The sequence below is a fragment of the Mustela lutreola genome, chromosome 15 (genome assembly GCF_030435805.1).
Source record: "Mustela lutreola isolate mMusLut2 chromosome 15, mMusLut2.pri, whole genome shotgun sequence".
In the NCBI taxonomy this organism is placed as follows: domain Eukaryota; kingdom Metazoa; phylum Chordata; class Mammalia; order Carnivora; family Mustelidae; genus Mustela; species Mustela lutreola.
The window spans coordinates 12,209,465-12,232,729 of record NC_081304.1 but is presented as its reverse complement, the minus strand read 5'-3'; the positions used below and the strand labels follow the sequence as shown (position 1 = coordinate 12,232,729).

The following is a 23,265-nucleotide window of genomic DNA, read 5'->3' as shown; positions in this document are numbered from 1 at the left end:
ACAGCGATACCTCTCTCTCTCTCTTGCCCAAAAGTAAGGTAAGGTAATGATAATTGCTATGAAAGGATATGCTATGAAAGGTGTTCAGAGTGAAGGGCAGTTTTATACAGGGTTGTTGTTTCACGTAAGGTGTTATTTTAGATGTGGCCTGTGAAAGGCTCTGTAGAAGTAATACTCAAATTAAAACCTTCATGAAGGGAAGGAGGAAACTATATAAAACTTGGAGTAAGGAGAGAATATTTTGTGCAGAGAGAATGGATTGGTATGTGACTGGAATGGAGTGAGTTAGGGAGAGAGTGTTAGGAGTCAAGGTTAAGCTGTGGGCAGCTTATATCAAATTCTGTGAACTGTGGTGGAAAGTTTAGGTTTTCTTCTGAGTATGACAGAAAGCCATTGGAGCATTTGAGCAAAAACTGGTCTGAGTTTCAAAAAGATTTCTATAGGGTGCCTGGGTGGCTCGGTGGGTTAAAGCCTCTGCCTTCAGATCAGGTCATGATCCCAGGGTCCTGGGATCGAGCTCCGCATCGGGCTCTTTGCTAAGTGGGGAGCCTGCTTCCCCCTCTCTCTCTGCCTATCTTTCTGCCTGGTTGTGATCTCTGTCAAATAAATAAATAAAATTCTTTAAAAAAAAAAAAAAAAGATTTCTCTAGCTGGTGTGTGGAGCGTTGTTAGGGATGCGGGGTCAGAGGGCTAGTTAGGAGAGATAGCAGGCATCTGTTGAGAGGTTACCATGGCTTGGACCTGGGGGCTGTGCTGGGGGTGATGGCAAGTGGTCAGATTGGGATGTGTTTGGCAGGAAGGACTTGTTAATGGATGTGAAATGGAGTGTGAGAGGGAGGAGGGAACTCAAGCGGGACTCCTCCGTTTTCTGGCCGAACAACCAGGTGAAGGGTGGTGACAGACATGGACCCATGAGTAGAGAGAGAAGAGAAAGGAAGTCCCAGTACTCTTCCCAGGGTCACTATGGTGCTTAGAGATGGGGAAGAGATGGAGGAAAAACAAGAGACTGGGTAGGAGTAGCCAGTAAGGGAGCAGGGAAATTGAGAAGGTCTGGTTTCACATAACTCGTGTGCAGCAAGTGTTTTCCGAAGGAAGAAGTGAGCAGCCAGTTGTTTCAGGGGCTGCCAACTGGGGAGGTTAGATGGGGACTGAGAACTGACCATTGGATTTGGCAAGAAGGCCTCTCGCCACCTTGTCAAGGCCAGTTTCAGAGGAATGTGGGAACAAAAGCCTGTGTAGACTGAGAATGGGATACGAACATCCCGTTTGAGGAATTTTGAAAGAAAGGGGAGCAGAAGAATGAGGTGGAAGCTTGAGGGATATGTAGGGCCAATGGAAAGTTCTTAGAAAATGAGGTAAGTACAAACGTTTGTTTGTCGATGAGCATGATCCACTGGAGAAGAAAATGGCGACAAGGTAGGCAGCGGTGGGATGATTGTGGGAGCAAGGGCTTGATCTGGCAAGAGGGGAGGGCGTGGTGCAGAGGACAGCGCTGAGGTGACAGCGAGGACAGCTACGCACTCGAGGGAAGGCAGAGACTAGGCAGGTAGACACGTCAGTTGATGACAAGGAAGATGAAGTAGTTCCCCTCTGACTGCTTCTGTTCGGCTGTTCCTGAATGCCACCTGTTCCATTCAAAACGATAAGTGATCGTGGAGCCTTGGAGTAGGTGGTGTGCGGAAAGTAAAAAGAAAGTAAAAGGATAGGCCATATTTGGAGGAGTTTATAGCTTGGTTGAGCTGCTTGTCTTTCTAAGTTCCATACTAGCTGGGCAACTGTTGATTTTTGTCTTTCCTATCGTTCAGCAGCACTGATGTGCCAGGTCAAGAAGACTGAATGTGTTTTAGAGGAACAGATAGAAGGTAAAATAAATTAAAACTAAAATGTACAGTGGAGACATGTTTTCCCCCAAAATGTTGAACTCTATCTAAGAGGGTGAATTCTTAGTTAATGAATTTTCTCAAGTTGAACAGCTTGAATTGACCATCATTAAATGACGAAGAAAAAGCTTGAAGGATTTGACTATCTGAACAAATCCTGGGTTTTCATTGAGATCTGGCAGATAAACACACAGAAAATAGTAGCAAATTTTTCAAAAAGTAATAAAGCATAGGGTCATTATTGCCACCCACGCCCTGCGGGTGGCAGGTGACTGTTTTAAAGCGTGGAAGGAGACTGCCAAGAAGTGTACTAGCTTCCCACCCCCACGGCCTTCCCGGCATCCGCGTTCCTCCGTGGCCGCTGCTGCACCTCCAGCCTCTCCCCTTGGGCCTCCTGAGCTTCCCGAGCCTCAGCAGCCACGTGTCGAAGGCTGTCGAAGCCTCCCTGGAGAGGCAAAGGAGAACCGGCTCTGTGTGCTGGCCGGTCCTCTTTCCGTCTCGGAAAGCAGCGAGCTCCGCTACATTGTGTTCTAAAAAAGAGAACTTGCCTAACTAAACTGAACTGTTGACAAAGAGCTTTCATAGATGGGTTTTCTTGTTGTAGTGGATGTCACCTAGGCCTGGAGCCACATGGCCACCCACTAATCACAAATTCTTCTCCTGCTCTTCACACTCTGACGACGTTTTGCTATTTGCAGGGGATGGGGCCATGCCTAGTCAGACTGTGCTGTGCATTTTCTGTGCTGACTTGTGCTTAATTTTTACTTTGACTCCAAAAGCTCAGAGCAGATTTATATATGTCCTTACATTTATCTTTTTTTTTTTTAAAGTTTTTATTTGGATTCCGGTGAGTTGACATGCAGCATGTTAGTTTCAGGTGTGCAATGTCGTGACCCAGGTGTTCTACACGTTACTCAGTGCTCATCGTGTTACACAGACTCTGACTCCCTGAAAACTCCTTGTTGTTTTCTTTTTTTTTTTATGGCTCACTCTTTATTTAAAAAATTTTTTTTAAAATAACAAAAAATATTTCACTAAAACATAAGATCTACAGAAATTTCCAGAAAGCCATTCAAAATGGTCACAAGCTTTTTCTTAAAGGAAGGATTCTACCTTTGACAGCAAAGTCACAATGTTATTAGTGAGGGCTGTGATGTTTGTTTAATGTTCCCATTTTGGTTTAAACAGTCAAGCCTGACCAACTACAGCATCTAAATAAAGTTAGACATAGCCTAGAGAGCATATTCGAAAGAACTGGTTAGCTGCTTTTAACTAGTGCAATTAGATCCCCATAAAAAGGGGGCAAGGAGCCCATAAAATTAAAGTAGAACTTCTCCCCCTCAAAAAAAGGTAATAAAGAAAAACACCCACCCCCCTGCAGCTAACCCTGACAATTACCTTCATTCACAGTGCTCTACACTTAAATCAGGATAAGGAAAATGAATAAAAGCAGAGAAGGGCCACTGCTTTTAAAGGTTTCACAACCATCCAGATGGTACTTCTAGCCTCTGCTCATGCTTTACAGTGATTCACAGTGCTCATGATTCACGGTGAATCAGGACAAGACACAGATTCGCTAATGTGTATTTAATCACCAAAGGACTGAAGATGTCTGGGCTTTTATTGTGTGGTATTTCTAAGACTATGTCCATTAAATGCAAACCAAAAAGAAAGAAGTCTTGGCAGAACAGGACAAATGATGCACACTTGATGATCAGATCGATTTTAAATATTATTTATGGCATATAGCCTAGTCCATGCTCTAGCTGTTTTCTATGCGTGGGCCCTGTTCTCCCACTGCTCTGCTGCATCCTTTGCTAGTGGACCATCTGAATCGGAGCACATAACAAAGCCGGGATCCATAGCAGACCTGTGCAGATCTGCCGTGCTGGGGACCACTTACCTTTCAGAGTATCTGAATGTACTCTTCCCAACTTGTCTACATTAGGATGATAAATTTTGGTCATGAAATGTTCGTTAGGGGCTGCCTTTGGGTATTCTTCTGGTAGGAATAGTTCAAGCTTAAAAGTCCCTCCCTCAAAGGGGGAATCCTGGGGCCCAGCACAAAAATAATGGGTGTTAATCTCATCTGGTTCTGCTTTAATGCCAGGAACTGGTTCTGCCAGCAAGTGCTGGGTTTCCTTGATAATCCTGCAGGACGGCCTGGCCATCTTGTCAGATCCCGAGATGGCCTCTGGTCAGTGGCTCCCTCTTTAAAGGAAAGTACCCCTTGAACTACCCGATACGTATAATTGCTCACGGTATTTGAACTGACCTTCATCTCTCTTTTTAAAAAAGATAGCACATTTACAATAGCTGATGCTTTTACTAGGCAGGGGTCTTTCTTACTACTCCACTCAAATTGAACCAGGGAGGACACGCCAGAACTGCTGTCACATAGTATTAAGGAAGAGATTAAAAAAAAAAAAATCTCAGGAAAATAGAATATTAGAATGATTTTATTACTTTAGACCAGATAATCTACCCCGTGGGAGGGACCAGAAGTACTGCCTTCACTGAGGTGTTGACGAATGCACTGATGGTGGGAGCCCTGATACCGCTGAGCAGCTACGTGGTGGCTTCCTCCATACACTGGCACCAAGAGTTTAAGATGCTGCTGCGGCACTGGGCTGCCCACTTCCTGTAGGATGGTAGGGTTCCAAAATGGCAGACACCAGGTGAGGCACTCAAATGTCTGAAGGTAGAAGTGACTACTGTAATGGGCCCCAAGGCTAGGGAGTTAATTAAGGTGGTTTGCCTGCAGGGGTCTTTGATGAGAGTGAATAGAGCATGTTCTTGAGGCATAGGAGAGACAGAGACCAATGAGAGTACTATTTGTACAACACTAGGAAGAAGTCAAGACTGGGCAAGGGAACTTTAGATAGTTCTCCACTTGCGTGGAAAATCATGGTCCTTCATTAAGTTTCTAGATCTAAGTTCACAGTTCACAGACCCAGAGCCCATGTGTTTGAAGGGAGACCGTGTTCCTTGATAAGGGCTCTTAAAATACCACGTAAAGGCCATCCAATGTGGTACTGCACACAATGGAGAGAGCTGAAATTCTACCAAATTCTTATCTTCTGGTGGTGACTACTGTGAATCGGATATAAGTATAATTCCTGGTATTTCTGAGACATAGATAAGTAGAAGGGAACATAGATACAGAAACAAAAACATTTTTTAAGAAATGAGATGATGCTGTTTCTTACTTTTATTAAAATGATTTTATGTGAAATTAGATGAAGTAAAGAAAAAGGAAAACAAGGAATTTCTGAAGTTTAGAAAAATGTTCCTTCGCCTGATGAGAGGTGGTTTCGAAGAACAGTAAGAGATAAAGATTAAAAATACATTGAGGTTTGGGGCACATGGGTGGCTTAGTTGGTTAAGTGACCGACTCTTGATTTCAGCTCAGGTTGTGATTGGAGGGTGGTGGGATCAAGTCTCACGTTGGGTGCACACAGAGAGTGGAACCTGCTTGGTATTCTCTCTCTCCTTTCCCCAACCCCCCACACCTCCACTTGTGTGTGTGTGTGTGTATGTGTGTACTCTCTTAAAAAATGCATTGATGTTAGAATCATTTTGAATTTTATGGCTCAATTTTGAAAGCATTAGTTTACTCACTATAATAAAAAAATAAATAAAATTAACATGCTTAAACCTCTTCCACCCACTTCTTCCACTCTATTTTGTCAATTGTAGTATTCTTTTATACATTGTGGAGAGTTGTATCATTTGTATTCTCTTCTCTAACCATGATTATCATAATTACATGGAGTTAGTTTCTTATTTAAATCATTTATATGCTTACCACCAGGACTTTTAGTACAACTTCCCCACAGTGGATACCTTTATTTTGATTCATCTGTTGAATGCTGAGATTTCATCATTAAATCGTTTTTTCCAAGAAGAACATATCATTGTTGTATTCACTGCATTTTTGCATGCTTGAGAATCACTGTGTGTTTCCCTATTTTGGGCTGGGCGTAACACACTCTGGTGACCCACATTTCCCTAAAACTTTGTACGTGGTGTTCCACTGTGTTTTGGCACAAAACATTGCCCATAACACAGCTCCTCTAGTCTTCTCTTGGTTGCCTGAATTTCATCCTCAAGTTTTTGTTGTTGTTTTTTTTTTTTTTCAAGAATGGTTTGGGTTCAATAGTTTTGAATTTTGCTATAGTATTCTTGAGCTGTTATTTTCCTCAAGAACAGCTTTTGTTGGTATACAGTGTGCTATTTTGATATACACACTTAGCTCTTCATTCATTATAGGGAAAATTTCTGATACATCTGTGTGTACGTGGGTTTTCTTTTGCTGTTTCCTCTCTACATCATCATCTCTGTCTGTTTCATTATCTCGGATCCCTTGTCCATGCTAGTGATTTGATTTTCAGCCATGTTTATTCCGTTGATTGCCATTTCTAATTTAGAATTAACTTTGTGATCAGGTAATTTTTGGTTCTTGGTTAATTCTGTTTTATCTTCTCATCTTTGGGTTCTTCTTTCATTGCCCTCATGGTCTTACTAGGACTCCCTGTCAGCTCCACTTGTTCCTGATTTTGAAGGTATATTTTCTCCCCTCAAGAACGGTGGTCCTCCCTTCCTTTCTTCCTGCTTCCCCCCCACCCTACCTCTTTAAAAAAAAAAAAAAAAAGTTTGTTTTTTACTTGATGTAATATTTTTATAGCTGTTCAGACATTTTTCCTTTCATCTCACTTGGGCATTAAGTGAGCAGCACTGTCCAAATTGACTATTCATTTTGGTATAATATGCATGAGTTCTCTCTGACTCCTTGTCTGCCCTTATTTTCAGCTGTATGTCTTCCTCTGAGTTGTAGTTGGAGCACTTTCTACAGCTTGAGATTAGGATAAGGACAAGGAGAAGAACTTAGTTGGGGCTGTGAGCAACTCTTGTTAGAGAAACCTGTATCTGCTAGGCCTTTTAACATTTTACTCATGTTCTCCCCAGGATTTGCTGTCTATATTGGAGGGATTTTTTCCCTTTTGAATGGGTGCTTTGAAGCCTATGCTTCATCAGAACCAGCCATAATTTTTCACTTTCTCAGTTTTATTCATCTCTTCCCAGCAGCCATTCGTCCTCCATGCAATTACCCTCCTCACCTTCCTCTTAGAAGATCTTCCTCAGCATTACTGCTGAGGGACAGAGTAGTGTGTCTCACCAGGTCAGAAACTTGCTTTCTTTCCTCAACTACCATCATCTGACATGGATGGCCAATGTGCTAGCCCTCTTTCCTTGGGTTCCTGCCAGTGAATGTTCTGTTTTTAACATTTGTTTTGTTCTTCTGACAACTTTTCAGCTGTCTTCACTTAGAAGTTCCAGTGTCAGGTGTGTTCACCATGAGGCATAAGTTGCCTTGGAAGCCATTTGTTCGCTTATTACTAAAAGCATTCCAGCAGCAGCTGAGTGACTGTCAGGGTGTTGTGGGGAAGCTTCATGAATGAAGATTGACACCGTATTGCTTAGGTAGCCTTTACGTCTCTCCAAACTCTTCGGTTTTCATACTACTGTTCACTTGGAATTAGAGCAGCTACCATTCAGTTGTAAGACATATCTGTCCCCAGGGCTCCTAACTGGAGATTCCTTCCCCTTCTTTCTTTCCCAGCCAGAGCACAAGGAGGGCCTCTTTTTCTAATTCCTGTAGTTTTAATCCATTCTTCAGCAAGGTTTGTAGAATATAGATTTGTAATTTCATTATGGGTAAGGTTATTTTAGTTAGTATTTTTTATCTAAAAATGTGTTGAACCCATTCTATCACTTGCATAATTTATGTTTCTGGTTTGGAATTTCTGACTTTGAGGTATGTTATTGAGATGTATTGTTTTCTGTGGGTTATATACTGAGAAGTAATGACTTATTCCATCTCCTTTGTCTTTTTCTTTATGAGATTATTAAAAAGTGTTCGGGCCACATTTGCCAGCACTGATTTCACTCTAAAACAGTTACCAGGGCTTAAAAAGATATATTCCAGGACCCCCAGAGACTTGGCTATCTAGTGGTTCCATCTTGGTCTTTCTCAGAGCCTGTAATGTACTTCTGCTTTTGGATACTTACATCAAGTCTCAGTTAGAACAAGGACATCATCATCTGGTTGCAAAATTATTTAGTCTGTGATGGAGGGCTGCACTTTCAGGGATTTCAGAACTTCAGAATTTCACTCTTGAACTTCGTGTGTAGTGTGGGGGTAGCATAGTGGATAAAGTACCATCACCTGTTTTGACCTACAAAAATAACAGTTTCAAACTAATAGTTTCTAGGCAGTAAAACCATTTTCTCACCCAAGCCCCAACCATCAAGCCATCAAGCTCAGCATATCAGGGAACTACCAGATTGTACCAGATGCTCGCCCTTGAGGGCTACTCACTTCACTCCCCCAGAAGACATGCCAGTCTGCTTTAATACGTGCTGAAGGGATATACATAGCTATTGTAGTTACCTGGCACAGAACCCATTGCTTTTGGATTAGGGAACTTGGAGTTTTCCCTCCTGTGTTACAGGGAGCTCTTTAGCTGGCCCTACTTAAGCAGGTTCCTTGGTGATGGTGCATCCTATTCTCCCCGGTAGGAGATATCATCTTAACACAGAGATCTCATTGACCACTGAACATTCATTCTGGAGGAAGCTGTATACTTCTACATCCTCCACATTTTCCATGATTATCAACCTCCTGATCACCACTGATTCCATTAGACATTATTGTTGGCCAACTGAAAGTATTTAATAGTCCAGGATAAAGAAGATACCCCATTCATTGTTACCACTGAGATATGCCTATAAGTAAAGGACTGAACTGAGGAGCACCTGGGGGGTTCAGTGGGTTAAGCATCTGCCTTCAGATCGGGTCATGATCCCAGGTCCCGGGATCAAGCCATCGTTGGGCTTCCTGCTCAGAAGCGAGTCCACTTCTCCTTTTCCACTCCTGCTGCTCGTGTTCTCTCTCAAATAAATAAATAAAATTAAAAAAAAATAAAAATAAATAAGTGACTGAACTGGAAAAGTAAAAAAACCTCTTTTAATGTTTACTTACATGGAAGGGGCTAGCAACCAGTACAATCTTGAATTTAAACACAGATCCACTTTGGTAATGGCCTTTGTGGTTATGAATCTCATCATTAAGATGTTTCTAGACCATTAGGGTTTTTCTTCAAGACTCTACCATGTATTAGGACGAAACATGTCTGCCAGATGATGCTAGGAGTGAGGAATCTTAGGCAAAGACCAGAAAGGGCTTATAACATCTAGAATTTGGCCAAGTAGTATGGATTCAAGCAGACAAACCTGAGCTATTTCACTTTAAAAGGCACCAGCAACCCTGAGATTTATTCATTCATTACGTAGCATCACTGAGCAATGGGCCCTGACAAAATGACAAACTACTAATAATTTATGAACATCTATCTTTAAGCTCAAAATTCCACTATCTCTATTTCATTTGTTTCTAATTTTTAAAAATGAGTTAACTGAAATCTGAGCATGGAAAGGGTCATTGATCAGTCTACCAGAGCTCTTCAAATAACTCAGAGGAAGATACTTTGGAAGTACATTATTTAGAGCCTAGAATGAGGCTGCACCATTACAAACGATTTCATAGTGACTACCATTCATGTGTTTTTTCTTGGGGGAAGAATTCTGTAATCTTTCTGCCTTGATTATGGGTCAACTGGTTATTTTTCCCTAGAGGATATGAAATATTTTGTTTTCTGTCAATTTTAAAATCACACCCATTCTCTCAATTTTTCTGAGGCTTTTAAGAATCAGATCTCAGTAGTATTCTCTACCTCCATCTATTTCTTTACAGTGTGTTACATACTTAAATGATTTTAACTAAAACTTATAAATTTATTATAATAATGCTTGGTAGTATAGCACTGAGTAGAAATAATAATGTGTCCAAGAACTAAAAATATTCTAACTCAATAATTCATAAACTCAGATGCCTGAAATGATGCAGTAATATCAATACAATTTTCAATTCTCTCTTTTGTTGGGATTAACATTGTAGTTGTGTGAATCAGAGTAAAGCATGCACATTAATTTTAAATAAAGAAAACTTAACTACTTGGTATGTGAGAAGATGTGTATATTATTTTTTTCTATATGTTGCCAGCAGTAAAATAATTAGGAAGAAAGTTCCCTAGATTTGAAATAGACACAAATTCACTAGGCTGTCTTTGTTCTCAGATGCAAAATAAATGTTTCTCTATTACTTCATACATTATTTTGTTCTGGTAAGTGTATGTAATGAAAAGTGGGTTCTTCTCGATAGTATCATACATTTATAAGTGGTCAGACATTTCCTGTTCATTTTCCACTCTAAGAAAAATCACAATAAGGAAAAATGTCAAAACCCGTGTTTATAAGCACATTCAGTTTGTGTTTTTGCAGTTAGAGGGTGAGGATATCAAATCTCAAAATAATTTCTGAAACTTAGTGTAGCATGCTCACGTGGAGAAATGAATGCTATCGCTTTAAGATAAGGTAGTCTGATGATTCATTGCACGAAACAAGAAACAAGATCGATTTGGAGCAGGCTCCTACTGTTAGCTTTTTTGAAGATGGATTCTCACGCCGAAAATAACACAACATATTCTAGATAACGGCAGTTTTTTCCCCTGAAATCCACCAAAACTGAAGAAAAATCCAAGTGACTGTTCTTAGCAGCTGTGTGGCCTGGAGTTCACTGGGGAAGCTGGCTTCCTGCAGTCCCTATTCATCACCTGCTTCAAAGACAGCCTGGCTGGCTATAGTTTGCAGGCCAGGTAGGGTGCCATTGTGCACAGTCTGGGAGGATTAGTATCAAAGCTGCGGCAACCAGGCCCTTGGTCTCGGGCTGCCATTCAGTCTAGCAGGGAGAGGCTAAGACTGGCCAAGGTCACAGTCTCCAGTGTGGAGTGGACTGGGAAAGGATCCTGAGAATAGAATGCTCTTTATGAAATCATGGCGCAAGCTTGCAGCACAGCAGGTGCCCTTCTGGAACACATAACATCTGTTTATGTTGGTCTACCGTAGCTGACAACGAGATAATAGAGCTTTGAAATTTATCATTTTATTTTTTAAAAAGACAACTGTATATACAATAATCCAGATGCGTATTTAGCTTCGAGCTTTTATTTGAAAATTATAAAGAAAACGGACTGATTTAATTGCTGCTTTTACATGTATATATTGAAGCAAACAGCAAAGCGTACTGCCTATTAACCATTTATAACCATTGCTGATCAGTAATACCCGGAATCTTGGGTAGGAAATACCTAGCATTCAACATAATTTTTTTCAATGTTCAGGCATTTATGCCAACAGATTGCAGAACGATTTCCTGAATATGCCCAACTGTCTTGAATATTAGGTTTGGATAAAATCCCCACCCCTCCCCCCCCACCCCCCCCCCCCCCCACAGATGAGAGTATTTCAAGGGTGAGGTAATAATGACGCAAAAATAAAATTTCCAACTTGGACAAATTAGAGAAAAATTAAGCTGTCCATGAGTTGTCATGACGACAAGGATGTTCTGTTGATGAACTGTCCTCCTCATTGTCCAATCAGATAGTGGAGCTGAAGCTGGAGCATGAACAGGAGAAGACGCACCTATCACAGCAGCATAGCGCAGAGAAGGATAGCCTAGTCCGAGACCATGAACGGGAAATTGAAAACCTGGAAAAACAGCTTCGCGCTGCCAATATGGAGCACGAAAATCAAATTCAAGAGTTCAAGAAACGAGATTCACAGGTAATTATCAATAATATTTGATAAAACGGGTATCTATTTTTAAAAAGTCATCAGCGTTTAGTGTTTTCTTCTTATTCTTCTTGGTGCACGTTGTTTGATCATTTGCAAAACTGACATATAAATGTGATTTTTTTTTTGTTTTCTTCTCCCCACCCCCCCGTTTTGAGGATGAATAAGGCTTTAACTACAGAAACCACAGGTAGCCAGATTAAAAATCCCATGGCGCGCTATAACTTGGCCCCTTTTTTATAATCTTGTCTCAGTTCCTTTCATGATGGATTTTTTTAAGGTATCTGCCCCTTACCCCTCCCCTCAGCTTCAGCAAATCCCTATGAAATATATCAGCCTCACTCCTTGCTTTTTGTTTTAATCTCTGTAGGTAATCAAGCAGCTGTTTTAATATTTGCTTTTCCTTCCTGGTGTTGCTTTTTTTTTTTTTTTCTATTAGACTCTATATTTGATTAGATCACTCAGATGGTAATTGATAAAAATGACTCCAGAGAAGGGCTATTTCCCATCAGGTCTGTGGCTTATTCCTACATGCGCATGCACATGCCTCCTAGCCTCCATCTCTGTAGTCCCTGTTGGAAGCCATTTGGCAGAATAACCCCCAGCTGTGGTAGCATTTGACTCTTCAAACTTATGGATGAAATGTGCACTGTCAGCATGGAAAATTATCTTTATAAATTTCAGATGAAAAAAAAATCTTATTGGGTGTGTGCACCTTTGTGCTACAAATATGTTCTTTAGGGTATATGTAATCAAAGGCCTTTAGTGTATCCTCTTGAGATTGCTGTGAAATTTTATTAAAGAAAAATTGGGGAGCAATTGATCACAAAAAAGATAATTTTCTTTTCTAATAAAACCATATCATATACGAGGTCTAAATCCCTCTTTTCCCATGGAAATCTTAACCATATTATTCATACCACACATAAGCTTCTTCCTAGTTATCCTGTCTCCCAAATAATGTAATTTTTAAACAGTGAAATAAGCCTTCTATTTGTGATGACATGTGTTTAAACGATTTTATGATCATCTAAACAATAATAATGCTACTGATTAAATAAGGTGTTTCTTTCTTGGCTGGAGGGCGGGAGGTGGTAAGGCAAAGAATAGGAATTATTGGTTATTTTTCATTTGACCTTGAGTTGTCTTTCACCTTCGGAGAATGACTGGGGCACTATGAGTATACTCGGCACAGGTTTTTTTTGGTCAATAATATACATTTATAGGAAAACTATTTTCACTGTGTTTTTTGTGGGGGTTGCTAACTGAAAAGGTAGTCATTGTAGTAGCCATGGTTCCAGCAGAGTCAGGTGCTTCCTGCTAAATCAACGTGTATTGTATTTTCCCACCAACCTCATTAGAGCCTTTATGAAAATACATGCTGATCTTCTGATTGTTAGCCATATCATTTACTAAGAATATTTTCAAACTTACATTCTTCTTCAAAGATGATGCTTAGCCTTACCATTGTCTTCTGTGGTAGAATATTTGGGTTCTGAGTCTGTGTAAGTTCTGTTTGCATAGTAAAATCGAATACTTGATACAATAAAAGACATTAATTTATATAACTTCCTACTATTTTGGTGCTGTTGTGGAAAGCCGACAGTAGCGGAGGCCAGATATAGAGGAAATCTTTGTGATTTTTACATGCGTCGTATCTGCCATATATAGGGTGCGGTTCATCCAATAACAAAAGGGAAATTTTAGAATTATTACATATAATTAAGCCACAGGGAGAGTACAATAAGGTCCTTAATTGAATTTCTTCTAATTGAAGTAATCAGCATGAGGACCATATGACCTCTTGAAATGCTGTAGCGTATGATTGTGTTTCCTCCTATTTTGTGTCTTTCTTGGAACAATTGGAATTGCTATCCTGCGAGTGCTAGTAAAGCAATGTAAACTAAAGCTAAATGCATTTTTGATCTGAATGAAAATGATTTTTTGTGTAACCTAGACTTGGTTGTTTTTAGAGAATGTATTTTTTTAAAAAATTTGCCAATAAGTTATATTTTTAAAAACCCTATCATGTATACCAAAATGCTAATTATTTGTATTTATTTTGGTTATTCATTGAGGATATTAATTCAAAGTTTCCTTCAGGTACGATCTCAATTTTCCAAATATATCTTTTCATGGTTATGATTTAGGTAATGTAACGTAGAATACCTTTGAAGTCCTGAATTCCATTCACGAATTTCAAGAAAACCAAGTGGACATATATTTTTTTAAAATAGAAGAATTTCTTTTCAAATCATTGTTCTGTGTCTTGGTACATGTGTAATGGATCTTAAATACTGGATTGTACAATTTTTCAGTTTAGATTTAGAGAGATTTGATTTTCAGTTCATATTCTGCTGCTCCCATTTAGCAGTGGAGGCCATTTTGTAAAAAGGTCTGTTGGAAATACTTAACCAAGAGAGGACCAGTGAAGTACCTATTTTGGATACTGTGGCTTTGCTTGCCACTCTTTCTTCCATCAAATTGTTGAATGCAGACAATATACTAAAAATCTACTTTTGGCTTCCTCCAAATATACAATGTATTGTATACTGATAAGAAATCCATTATTATAAGGTATAATTCCCTACCATAAGGTGAATCATATATCAAACAGGAACTCCCTTTTGGTGAATATGCTGTGTAATTATTACAGATTAGTTGTTATCCAGGTAATTTCTGTTTTATAGAGAAATCCTAAGATAGTGTGATACAACTAAAGACAATTATTTCTCCCATTTTATTTTGGTGCATTTAGCTAATTATTTGTTGCATATATCTTTGTCATAACTTGATTTTCAGACAAGTAGGCTCTATTATGTTGTGATCCTTATATTTGCTAAAATGCACATTAAATTTTGTCAGCCTCATACAATATGGTCAGCCTTGTGTCTACCTAGGGTCATAATGTTTAAGAAAAAACATCCAAATCAGTAGGTAATAAGACATATTAGAAAGTTACAACCTCATTGTCAGATATTTCTCATTTGCGAGATATGTCTTGTTGAAATTAATTTGGAGGATGATTTGATTGACTTACTCACGTTTTATAATACAAAGAAAATTTATCATTCTGTTATGACCACCTTAAGAGAATTTCTTCTAACATGGTGGTTCTGCATTGCATTTGGCTTTTGTATTGCAATGTAGTGAAAAACTTGATACAGTTTATTCCCTTGAATTACAGGAAAAATAGAACTTAGATTCTTCCACCACTTAGTTATCCTTTAAGGACCCTGAATCACTTGGAGATCGCTTGATCTTTCATGTTTGTTGCCAGAGTGAATGGTGTATATGCACACAGTAGAGAACTTTTGTGGTCTGCCCCAGAGGTGGGGTCACCATCATAGGACAGCTGTCTATGTCACCTCTTGAGGTACAGATACATGGAAGACTCAGGGTGGCCCCGGCAGCCTCTGTGATCTACCATCAGTATAATAAGGCAGATTAAAACAGCAGACTTGGAGAAGGTCATCGCAAAATCCAAAACTACATCAAACTTAAAATTTGTATGTAGGAAATTGGATCTTGCCTAACATTGGCATCTTGATGTCTTTCTTGATGTCCTAAACTGAGAATCATGATGTTCATATGGATGAGTTTTGCATAATAAATGGACAGATCATCTTGATTTTGCCATATGGATTCACAGCGAGAAGCTCCCCTGCCGCTAATTCTAAAATGTAGCATTTTCAGAAATCCTCCTCTTTCTCTCTTCTAGTTAAGAAAATTTTCCAGAAAAGATATTTGTGGTAAGACAGTTTTAATTTTTAAAATAATATCTCAGTCACATTACCTTATGTATTACCTTTTTTCTTTATTACTGAATTTGGTAATTCGGGCCCAAAATAAAAATGTCCATTTATAAACTGGGTGTGCATCTGTGTGCAGCGGATTGAGTACTGGCTATCATTCTTCAAAGATTATTTATGGAGGAATTTAGCAATATGTATGTTCTGAACATTTCTGCTAAACCTGTGCATGGTCTTTGGGCTTTTTTAGGGGAGCATTTTTCCATTGAAGACATTGAGTTTAATTTCTTTATGCACCAACCACTTTCAAAAAGGATTTTAGGCAGCATTTTGTAATAAACACACACTTAAACAGGTTAAATATAACTGAAAATAATCTTGAAGCAATAAATGAGATTAACCCCACCAGAAAACCTATACTTAAAAAAAAAAAATGCTTTAGTTAAGTACAAGTTTTAGCTCTCAGCTCACCTAGAAGCCACAGCAAAGAGGGAAACAGGATGGACCGTGTAATTCTAATTATCTATGAAAGAGATAGTACTACTTTATTTTTTTTCTAGTATTCAGTTCTGAGAGAAATAGATGACACAGGACTTAGTCTAAAGGACACTAACCAGCATAATTGACAATGATCTCTGTATGTTAAGACATTGGAAATGAAATCTGGTGGGGCCATCTTTGATTCTTTAAGTACTTTCACAAAATGTAATTAGCAGGTTTTATTTTAATGTGCCCAGATTTCATTTTAATTAATGGAGAATACAATCATTTTCAGTATCAAAAAACACACCTGCTTCAGGAGATCCAATATTGTACACATTATGAATCAAATGAAAGCATATTTGAAGTCATGAGCTTAGCAAATTCTACTACTTCATTATATGGTTGATCCTGAAACCCTTACAAAATGTCTCAAGGAAGTACAAATTAGAAGCATGGCTGAGATTAGAGCTGGTATAAGAGTTAACACCCTACTGTTAATTTCCAGGAATGCTACTCTCTCTTCTGATTCTCTTGTCCTCTGAATGTATATTATAGAAAACTATAAGAAATAAAAACAAGTGGTTATTTGGTCCAGGAGTGTAGGATATTTGTAACCATAATAAAACAGTTTGGTTTCTACCTACATAACCAAACTGGTATTTCATCATCAATATTTATTCACTAATATCATTTACTTGGTTTTGAGGTAGTAAATATTTTTATTTCTTTGGGTTGAACTGGACTGATCACTTGGAAAAACCAAACTGTGTAAATACTTTTCTCCCCACATCATGAGGCTGTTGCTCTTAATGTAACCCTGCTTTTTGTTCCTCTCTTGTCCCTGGTGACACACACAGTCACATCAGTGGTTGCCTGGTGTTCCAGCTGTGTACACACCACACTTGGATACTTACCCCCCCACACTGACTTATCTGTATTAGACGGAAAGAGGAATGGAATTAAGTGTGTTTTAAGTATTAAGTGGGTTTTTGCTGCAATGTACATAACATTTAATGTCAGACATCAGAGTTGGTGGGAAGATGTTTTTAACAATTTACTTCATTACTCTGCAAAAAGAAAGTAAGACTTTTTGAGTGGATTTCGTGGTAAAACCATACATTACAATTTTCATTGTATTTTCCTTAGATGAAGTTTTATAGTATCGAAATGCTGCGTTTAAGATAGGTCAAAAACTTAAGTGCATTCATTTAGAATATAAACAGAGGTTTTCTTAACTAAGCCATTTTAAAAAGCCTATGGGGAAATATAGCTTCTCTGATACCAAAAGCATAGGTTATACAGAATTTCCCAAATAGGGCCAAAGTTCTTCTCATCTTTTGACACAGATGTATCGATGTGAAAAGACCTCATTTGCTAGTATCCAATGGTGGTTTGTCTAATGGTATTACATATGAATTTAATAATTTGTTTTATTTATATATTATATATACATTTCTGTGTATAAGAATATTATATACAGGAGAAAAGATAGGAAGATGACCTTTCAAGTAATGTTTACATTTTTTGTAGACCACTAGCTTTCTTTTTCCGTTATGGTTTTAAAATTCTGTAGTTATTTTCATCTTATAAGCACAAAAATAGCGTATATGCCTATAATTAAACTATTATAAATAATTCAACTTGGTCCTCGTTGTGGAGAAATTATATGAAGTTGAAAAAACAAAAACAGGCTGAGACAGGGAAATCGATTTCTCTAAGAATGATCCATTTGTAGAAGTGTTATACGGTGTATCTTTAGTCCTGTGCATATTTTTTAAGTGTGGCAGTTACCATGGAAACCACATTCCATGGCATGTGAGTCCACTTCTAGATAAGAATATTCCTTTTAAAGACAAACCTCCCAAATCATAACATGAAGTATTCCCTTTGAATTAACACCTCCATGTCCATTGAATTCTTGCTTTAAAAAAAAAATCTGTTTTTTGTTCTCAATACACGTAATAGATTTCTTAGAAATACTCAAGTTGTTCTTTAAGAGGTAATAATTAAATGCTGGAGATATTTAAAATAGGGGTACAATGTGATGACTCTGCAGTGGTGAACATTGGGGAGCTGGCCAGGGAGCACAAGTCTGTGGGTCCAGGATGTTGTGCCGGGCACGCACCTTGTGGTCATGTTAGGTGTCTAAGCATCGTGCTGTAATGCGCCAGATTGAGTAAAGAGATGACCACATCCAAATATTTTCAGTTCACAGATAAAAAACTTCTGGTTCAAGGACATTATCTTGCCCAAGGTCACAGAACGAGCAAACCAGGGCCTCTTAATCTTAATTCAGTGCTCGTTCTCTATCTCACAGCCTCTTTCAAGAGAGATTTTAGATTTTTGGAGAGACTTGGGCTTAGCAAAAAAGGCACAGGGTTATATGAGAACCTTTGCTTAGCAGGAGAGAGAGGGAGACACTGGTACTCTTTGTTCCCCATGCTGAGATTCTCGTCGCAATTTGCATTTCTTTCAGTGATTCGCCATACTTGACGTTGCTGCAAAGTCCTAATTGAACCATGCTGCGTGAGTTCCAGTTTTAGTGAGCAGCGCCTCCTAGAACAACGCTGAATTTTTATGCTTGTTTGTGTTTAACAGCAGCAGCAGCAGCAGCGACAAATATTTATTGCATGCTTCCCAGGTACCAGGCCCTCTGCTAGGTCTCTCACACCGCTTCGTCTTGTTCCACCCTTCCAGCCCTTGCTAAGGATTAAAGTTCCCATATGGAAAGTCTGTTTTGACCTTCTTACCTGGGTGGTGAAACAAATGTATCTTATTCCGTTTTATCGGTGAGAAAAGTTTCAGAAAGCCTTGGTAAAATGCCCAAGGCTACATAACTAGTAGTCAGTGTAGTTAGGACTCGGTAATGTCTTCTGCCCTCATGTGCCTGCTTACATATGCGCTTGTTGTCTCTGAGTTTCATTTAGTCGGCAATAAATTCCATTGTATTTTCGATTTTGGATTGTTTATACGTTGCTAGATTTAAAATATTGTTACCCATAACTCAGACTATGTAAATCCAAATCAAGATTTAGCCAGTAGTTTCAAACTTTCTCCAAAGCCACAAGCCATGGCTGTATCTCTATTCTGAGACCAATTAAACTCTGAAGAGATGCAATTCTTAATATTTTATTTGGAGAAGAATTCCTTCCCACAAATTTCAGAATTTGTAGAATGGAAAAATGAATATGATTTTGAGGTGGGTTTACTTTTGACTTCTACATTATTGCTGAAATAAAAAGATATGTTTGGAATAAGAATCCGGGAAGCTCTTAAGTCAATGGACCTACCCAGTCTCTATAAAAATCAATTTGGGATTTGCATTTAATACTGGTGAGATATGGTTTGTTGTGAATGGTTTATTATAGGTGAATATCTGTTCTATGCACACAGTAATTTGGAATATTACATATGATCCTTTCATTTTATGGAATGAATTTCTTTTTAATTTTTATTTTTTATAAACATATATTTTTATCCCCAGGGGTACAGGTCTGTGAATCACCAGGTTTACACACTTCACAGCACTCACCAAAGCACATACCCTCCCCAATGTCTTATGGAATGAATTTTTAAATGCCAAAGTCTTCAATGTTAGCATTTTTTCCCCTAAAGGAACCCATATAATGGTCATTATTGGTTGTCAGCACCTAGCCAAAACCTTCCAGAGATGAGGTCAAGGCAGTTTGGTAAGCTCAAACTGGGAGACTTTCTCAATAGAAATACAAGGAATGACTAGAAAATGTGTTTCCTTTAGAATCCTCAAAAACAACTTACACTGATGCAGTTTTTGTTTCAATCTGGACTTATTGTGGTCAAAATGAGAAGTTTTCAGATGAATTCTTTTTTTTTTTTTTTGTAACTTAAAATACCCCAGAGATGAATTGTTATTCCACATACTGAATGTCATTCCCATTGACATAAGGAAAAATGCCTTCCGTTATTTTTAGCATCGTGCTCTCGTCCTTTTCACCTCTGCCTCAGTGAAATTACTAAGACTGTTGGCAGAAATTATCTTTGAGGAAATATTGGATGAATAACTCTTCTTTCTTGATGTCTTGGAAAAGGCATTTTTGGATTTCTGACTCAGTCAGTTCTCTCAGAGACATCCTTGATGTCTTTATTTAGATATTTGAGGTAATTTTTTGTGACAGGGAGGTCAGAGCCAAAGTGCACGAAATGATTGGCAAAATGATGATATCATCAAATGTTCAAAGAGCTGGCAAATTGAAGCTTATTAAACTGTCATTTTGTCTTCCATTCAGGCCTAATTGGAATCATGCCTAGTTGCATGATAGGAAAGATATTTAACACCTGAGAATTTCTCACGAGAAAAATGATAGGAATTGATGTCAGGGAGACCTTAAACTCATGTTTGAGGAGGAAAGCAAAGGAACTACCTGAAAATAATAATCTATTTTCAAACTACTTTAATATTTGTTTGGAGAAAATGTTTAGATAATAAAAATTGGCCTAATTGAGACCGAAAACATTGAAATTGGTGGGTTAATGTGAAACTTGAGGTAATGTTTTTCAGATGAAACGAATATTAAAGTTCAGTGAAACCCATTTTTCTTCGCTTGTTTTACATTGTTACCTGACAATTATTTTAAATTGTTACCTGACCTCTCAAATATTTGGGGGCATTTGTGTACTGGGAGGTTGGAGAATGATCACAAGGAATCAGGAAGAAACAGTACATAATTAGACTTGGAGGGTTTAAAAAAGTGTGTTATTTTCCCGGTTCGTTTTGATTTGTTTTCCTTAGGTTCGAGGTCAAGGCCTAAAAGTATTAGCAATATTTGAAAATGAGTTAATGGCCTCCTCAGAGAATGAAGTTTGCTGAAGTCTGTGGCCTGGATCTGGAGTCTCTTCCTTTGTTAGTTGGCGGAGATGGGGGAGTAGTCACAAGGCAGCATTAGTCTTGCAGTGTGTGTGTGTCTGTGTGTGTACACATGCACACACGTGAGGATGCGTGTGTGCATGTCTCCTACTGATATCATCACTCTGTGGTACAGAGGAGCTTTCAGTGAACATTAAACCAATAGTTCAGCCAGGCCTAGCATTTCAAAACAAGGGAATTTTCCAGTGGAAGGACTTAAAAGTTACAGGTCTTTAAAAAGGTTAAAATTAAACTGGTGATTCATTCATCTTAAGTTTGCTCCTTAAGTCAGTATTTATTAATGAAACAAACCCCAGATCCTTGGGGTCAAGTGGGACCTTATTTATTTTGTTATTTGCAGAGATGTCATTTAATGTACAAAATGCATGTGTTCACCAAATGTTTCCTGAAAAGCTAATTTTTTTGTAATGTAAATGTTATCCTCACTTGTTGGGCTAGTTTCAGAGTAGCTCCAGATAAAGTGGTGTTGGCATGTGCAGCAAAAGCGGAGTGTGAGGTTTGAAAACGTTTGTTCTTCAGTTACTCAAAAATGATGCCAAAACTGTTGTTAGACAAAAGCCTTGAGTTCAAGAGGTACAGTGTGTTGCCAGCCCCCATTAAAGTCCATCGTGACTGTGCGTACGCTGGTTCAGACTTGGGGAACATGGACAGGACTCTTGTGCTTTACCTCTCCGGTCATTTCTGGTGACTTGCGGTAAACATCCCGATCTGTTACTGTAACGTTGGCGTTTCTCAGAATAAGTCATTCAACTCAGAAACAAGAATAGTGGAGTAAGTCTTCTCTGAAAATCATAATTATTGTTAACTCTTCGGATTGCTTTTCGAAGTCTTATTGTTCCATACAGATGTTGACAAAATGGAACTGTCACTTCAACACTTTTATAATTGCGTCTCTTTGGATAATCTATAAATCAAGTTTATTTCCATATACATTTTCCTATCTGTAAAAATTGGGCAGAATTCTGTATATGGGATTTCCTTATGACAGAGACTTTTTTCCACATGATTCATTAATGTAGTAAAGATTCCTTGAGTGCTGTTCTGTACCAGGTCCTGAGTCTCGGTGTTTTAGGAGGTGATTTTCCCATCAGAGTACACGTGAGTGTTGTCCCAGGCTTGCACAGGGCATGGACGGTCTGGCCCCACGAGAGTTCCTCCTCTGGGAACAGCAAAGAACAAGGGACACCGATCCTCTGCTCTAAAGGAACTCACACTTGAGTGGGGGAAGACAGGTGATAACACACACAAAAAGCCCCGAAGTAACAAGGGAGAAGATCACATAGCAATAACTAGCAGGTGGAAAATTAACGTGGAGAAGTCAAGTCACAGGCAAGTGACTGAGTGACCATGTGAGCCATCAGAGAAGACCTCTCCAGGGAAGAGCTGTGTAAGCTAAGAAAGATCTGAGGGATGAGAAGCCATCCGGGCTGCGGGAACAGCCCGTGCGGAGACCCTGGAGGAGAATAAACTGGTACATTCAGGAAATAAAAAAGGAGGTCTAATGGCATGAGCTTAGGAGGTTCAGGGAAGGACAGGAGAAGAACTGAGAGTCCAGTTGAGATATGACTAGAAGACAATTAGAGGATTGTCAGCAGTCAGGTGACACGATCCGCTTCATGTGGCCATCGTGTACAGCCAGGAAGTATGTGACATGTATTTGAGCTAATAGAACTTTCTGATGGGCTAGGTATGGGGAGTGAGGGAAAGAGGAAGCTTGACGGTTTTGTTCTGAGCAGCTCGATAAATGGTGGTATCAAATATGAGCATGGTTTGGGGGAATAAAAGCAAAGGCAAGAGTTCTCTTGTCGCCAAGCTGAGTCTGAGCCACATGTTTAGCCTCCAAATGGAGATGGGTCAGATGGGGATTTGGATATGCAGGTCAAGATTCCAGATAAGGAATGTGGACATCATTGACCAGTAGATAATTAAAGCATGGGCCTGGAAGCAATTTACCAATTTCTTATCAAATATGAAGACAGAAATGCTGTTTCCTGGACAGTCTCTACCACTTACTGGCCCTTTAAACCTGAGAGACCCACTTCATATCTCTGATCATTATTTTCACATCTGGAATATACATTCACTCATTTAGCATCATCTGTTGAGATTTTCCTGTGTGCCAGGCACTATACTAGACCTTGGGATATTAAAAAAGGAACAATCCCTGCCCTCTAGCTTATAGTCTCTGGGGAAACAGGCATTGCACATCTGTCATAAAAGGAGGGTAATAATAATGGTTCATACCAATGGATAGGAGCAAAGAATGTCTTCTTTTAACATAGAGAAAGGATGCGTCTTATCACACATCAAAGGCTGCATGGAACAGGAGACACAGTAACACCCCTGGTCAGAAGGATACGCTGCTCTGGCCCATGAGTCCCCTTGAAGGCATATCTTTGCCAATGACCCCACCTAATATTTTCTTCACCATTCAGTGGAGTGGAGAGAAATTAATATTCTCCCAGCCCCTTTCAACTGCTTGGAAACTGTCTTC

The 23,265-nt window shown here is 39.0% G+C and overlaps 1 protein-coding gene and 1 pseudogene across 8 annotated transcripts in view; one reads left to right on the top strand and one right to left on the bottom strand.

Moving 5' to 3' along the window:
* The window catches only part of CEP112 (centrosomal protein 112), a 410,940-nt gene that overhangs the window by 195,708 nt on the left and 191,967 nt on the right, over positions 1–23,265 (top strand). For all 8 annotated transcript variants that reach the window (XM_059147621.1, XM_059147617.1, XM_059147619.1 and 5 more), the window contains one exon: positions 11,442–11,624. In XM_059147621.1, the coding sequence (XP_059003604.1) occupies positions 11,442–11,624 (183 nt within the window). The remainder of the gene's footprint in view (positions 1–11,441; positions 11,625–23,265) is intronic.
* Positions 3,606–4,059, bottom strand: LOC131815741 (ubiquitin-conjugating enzyme E2 N-like; annotated as a pseudogene).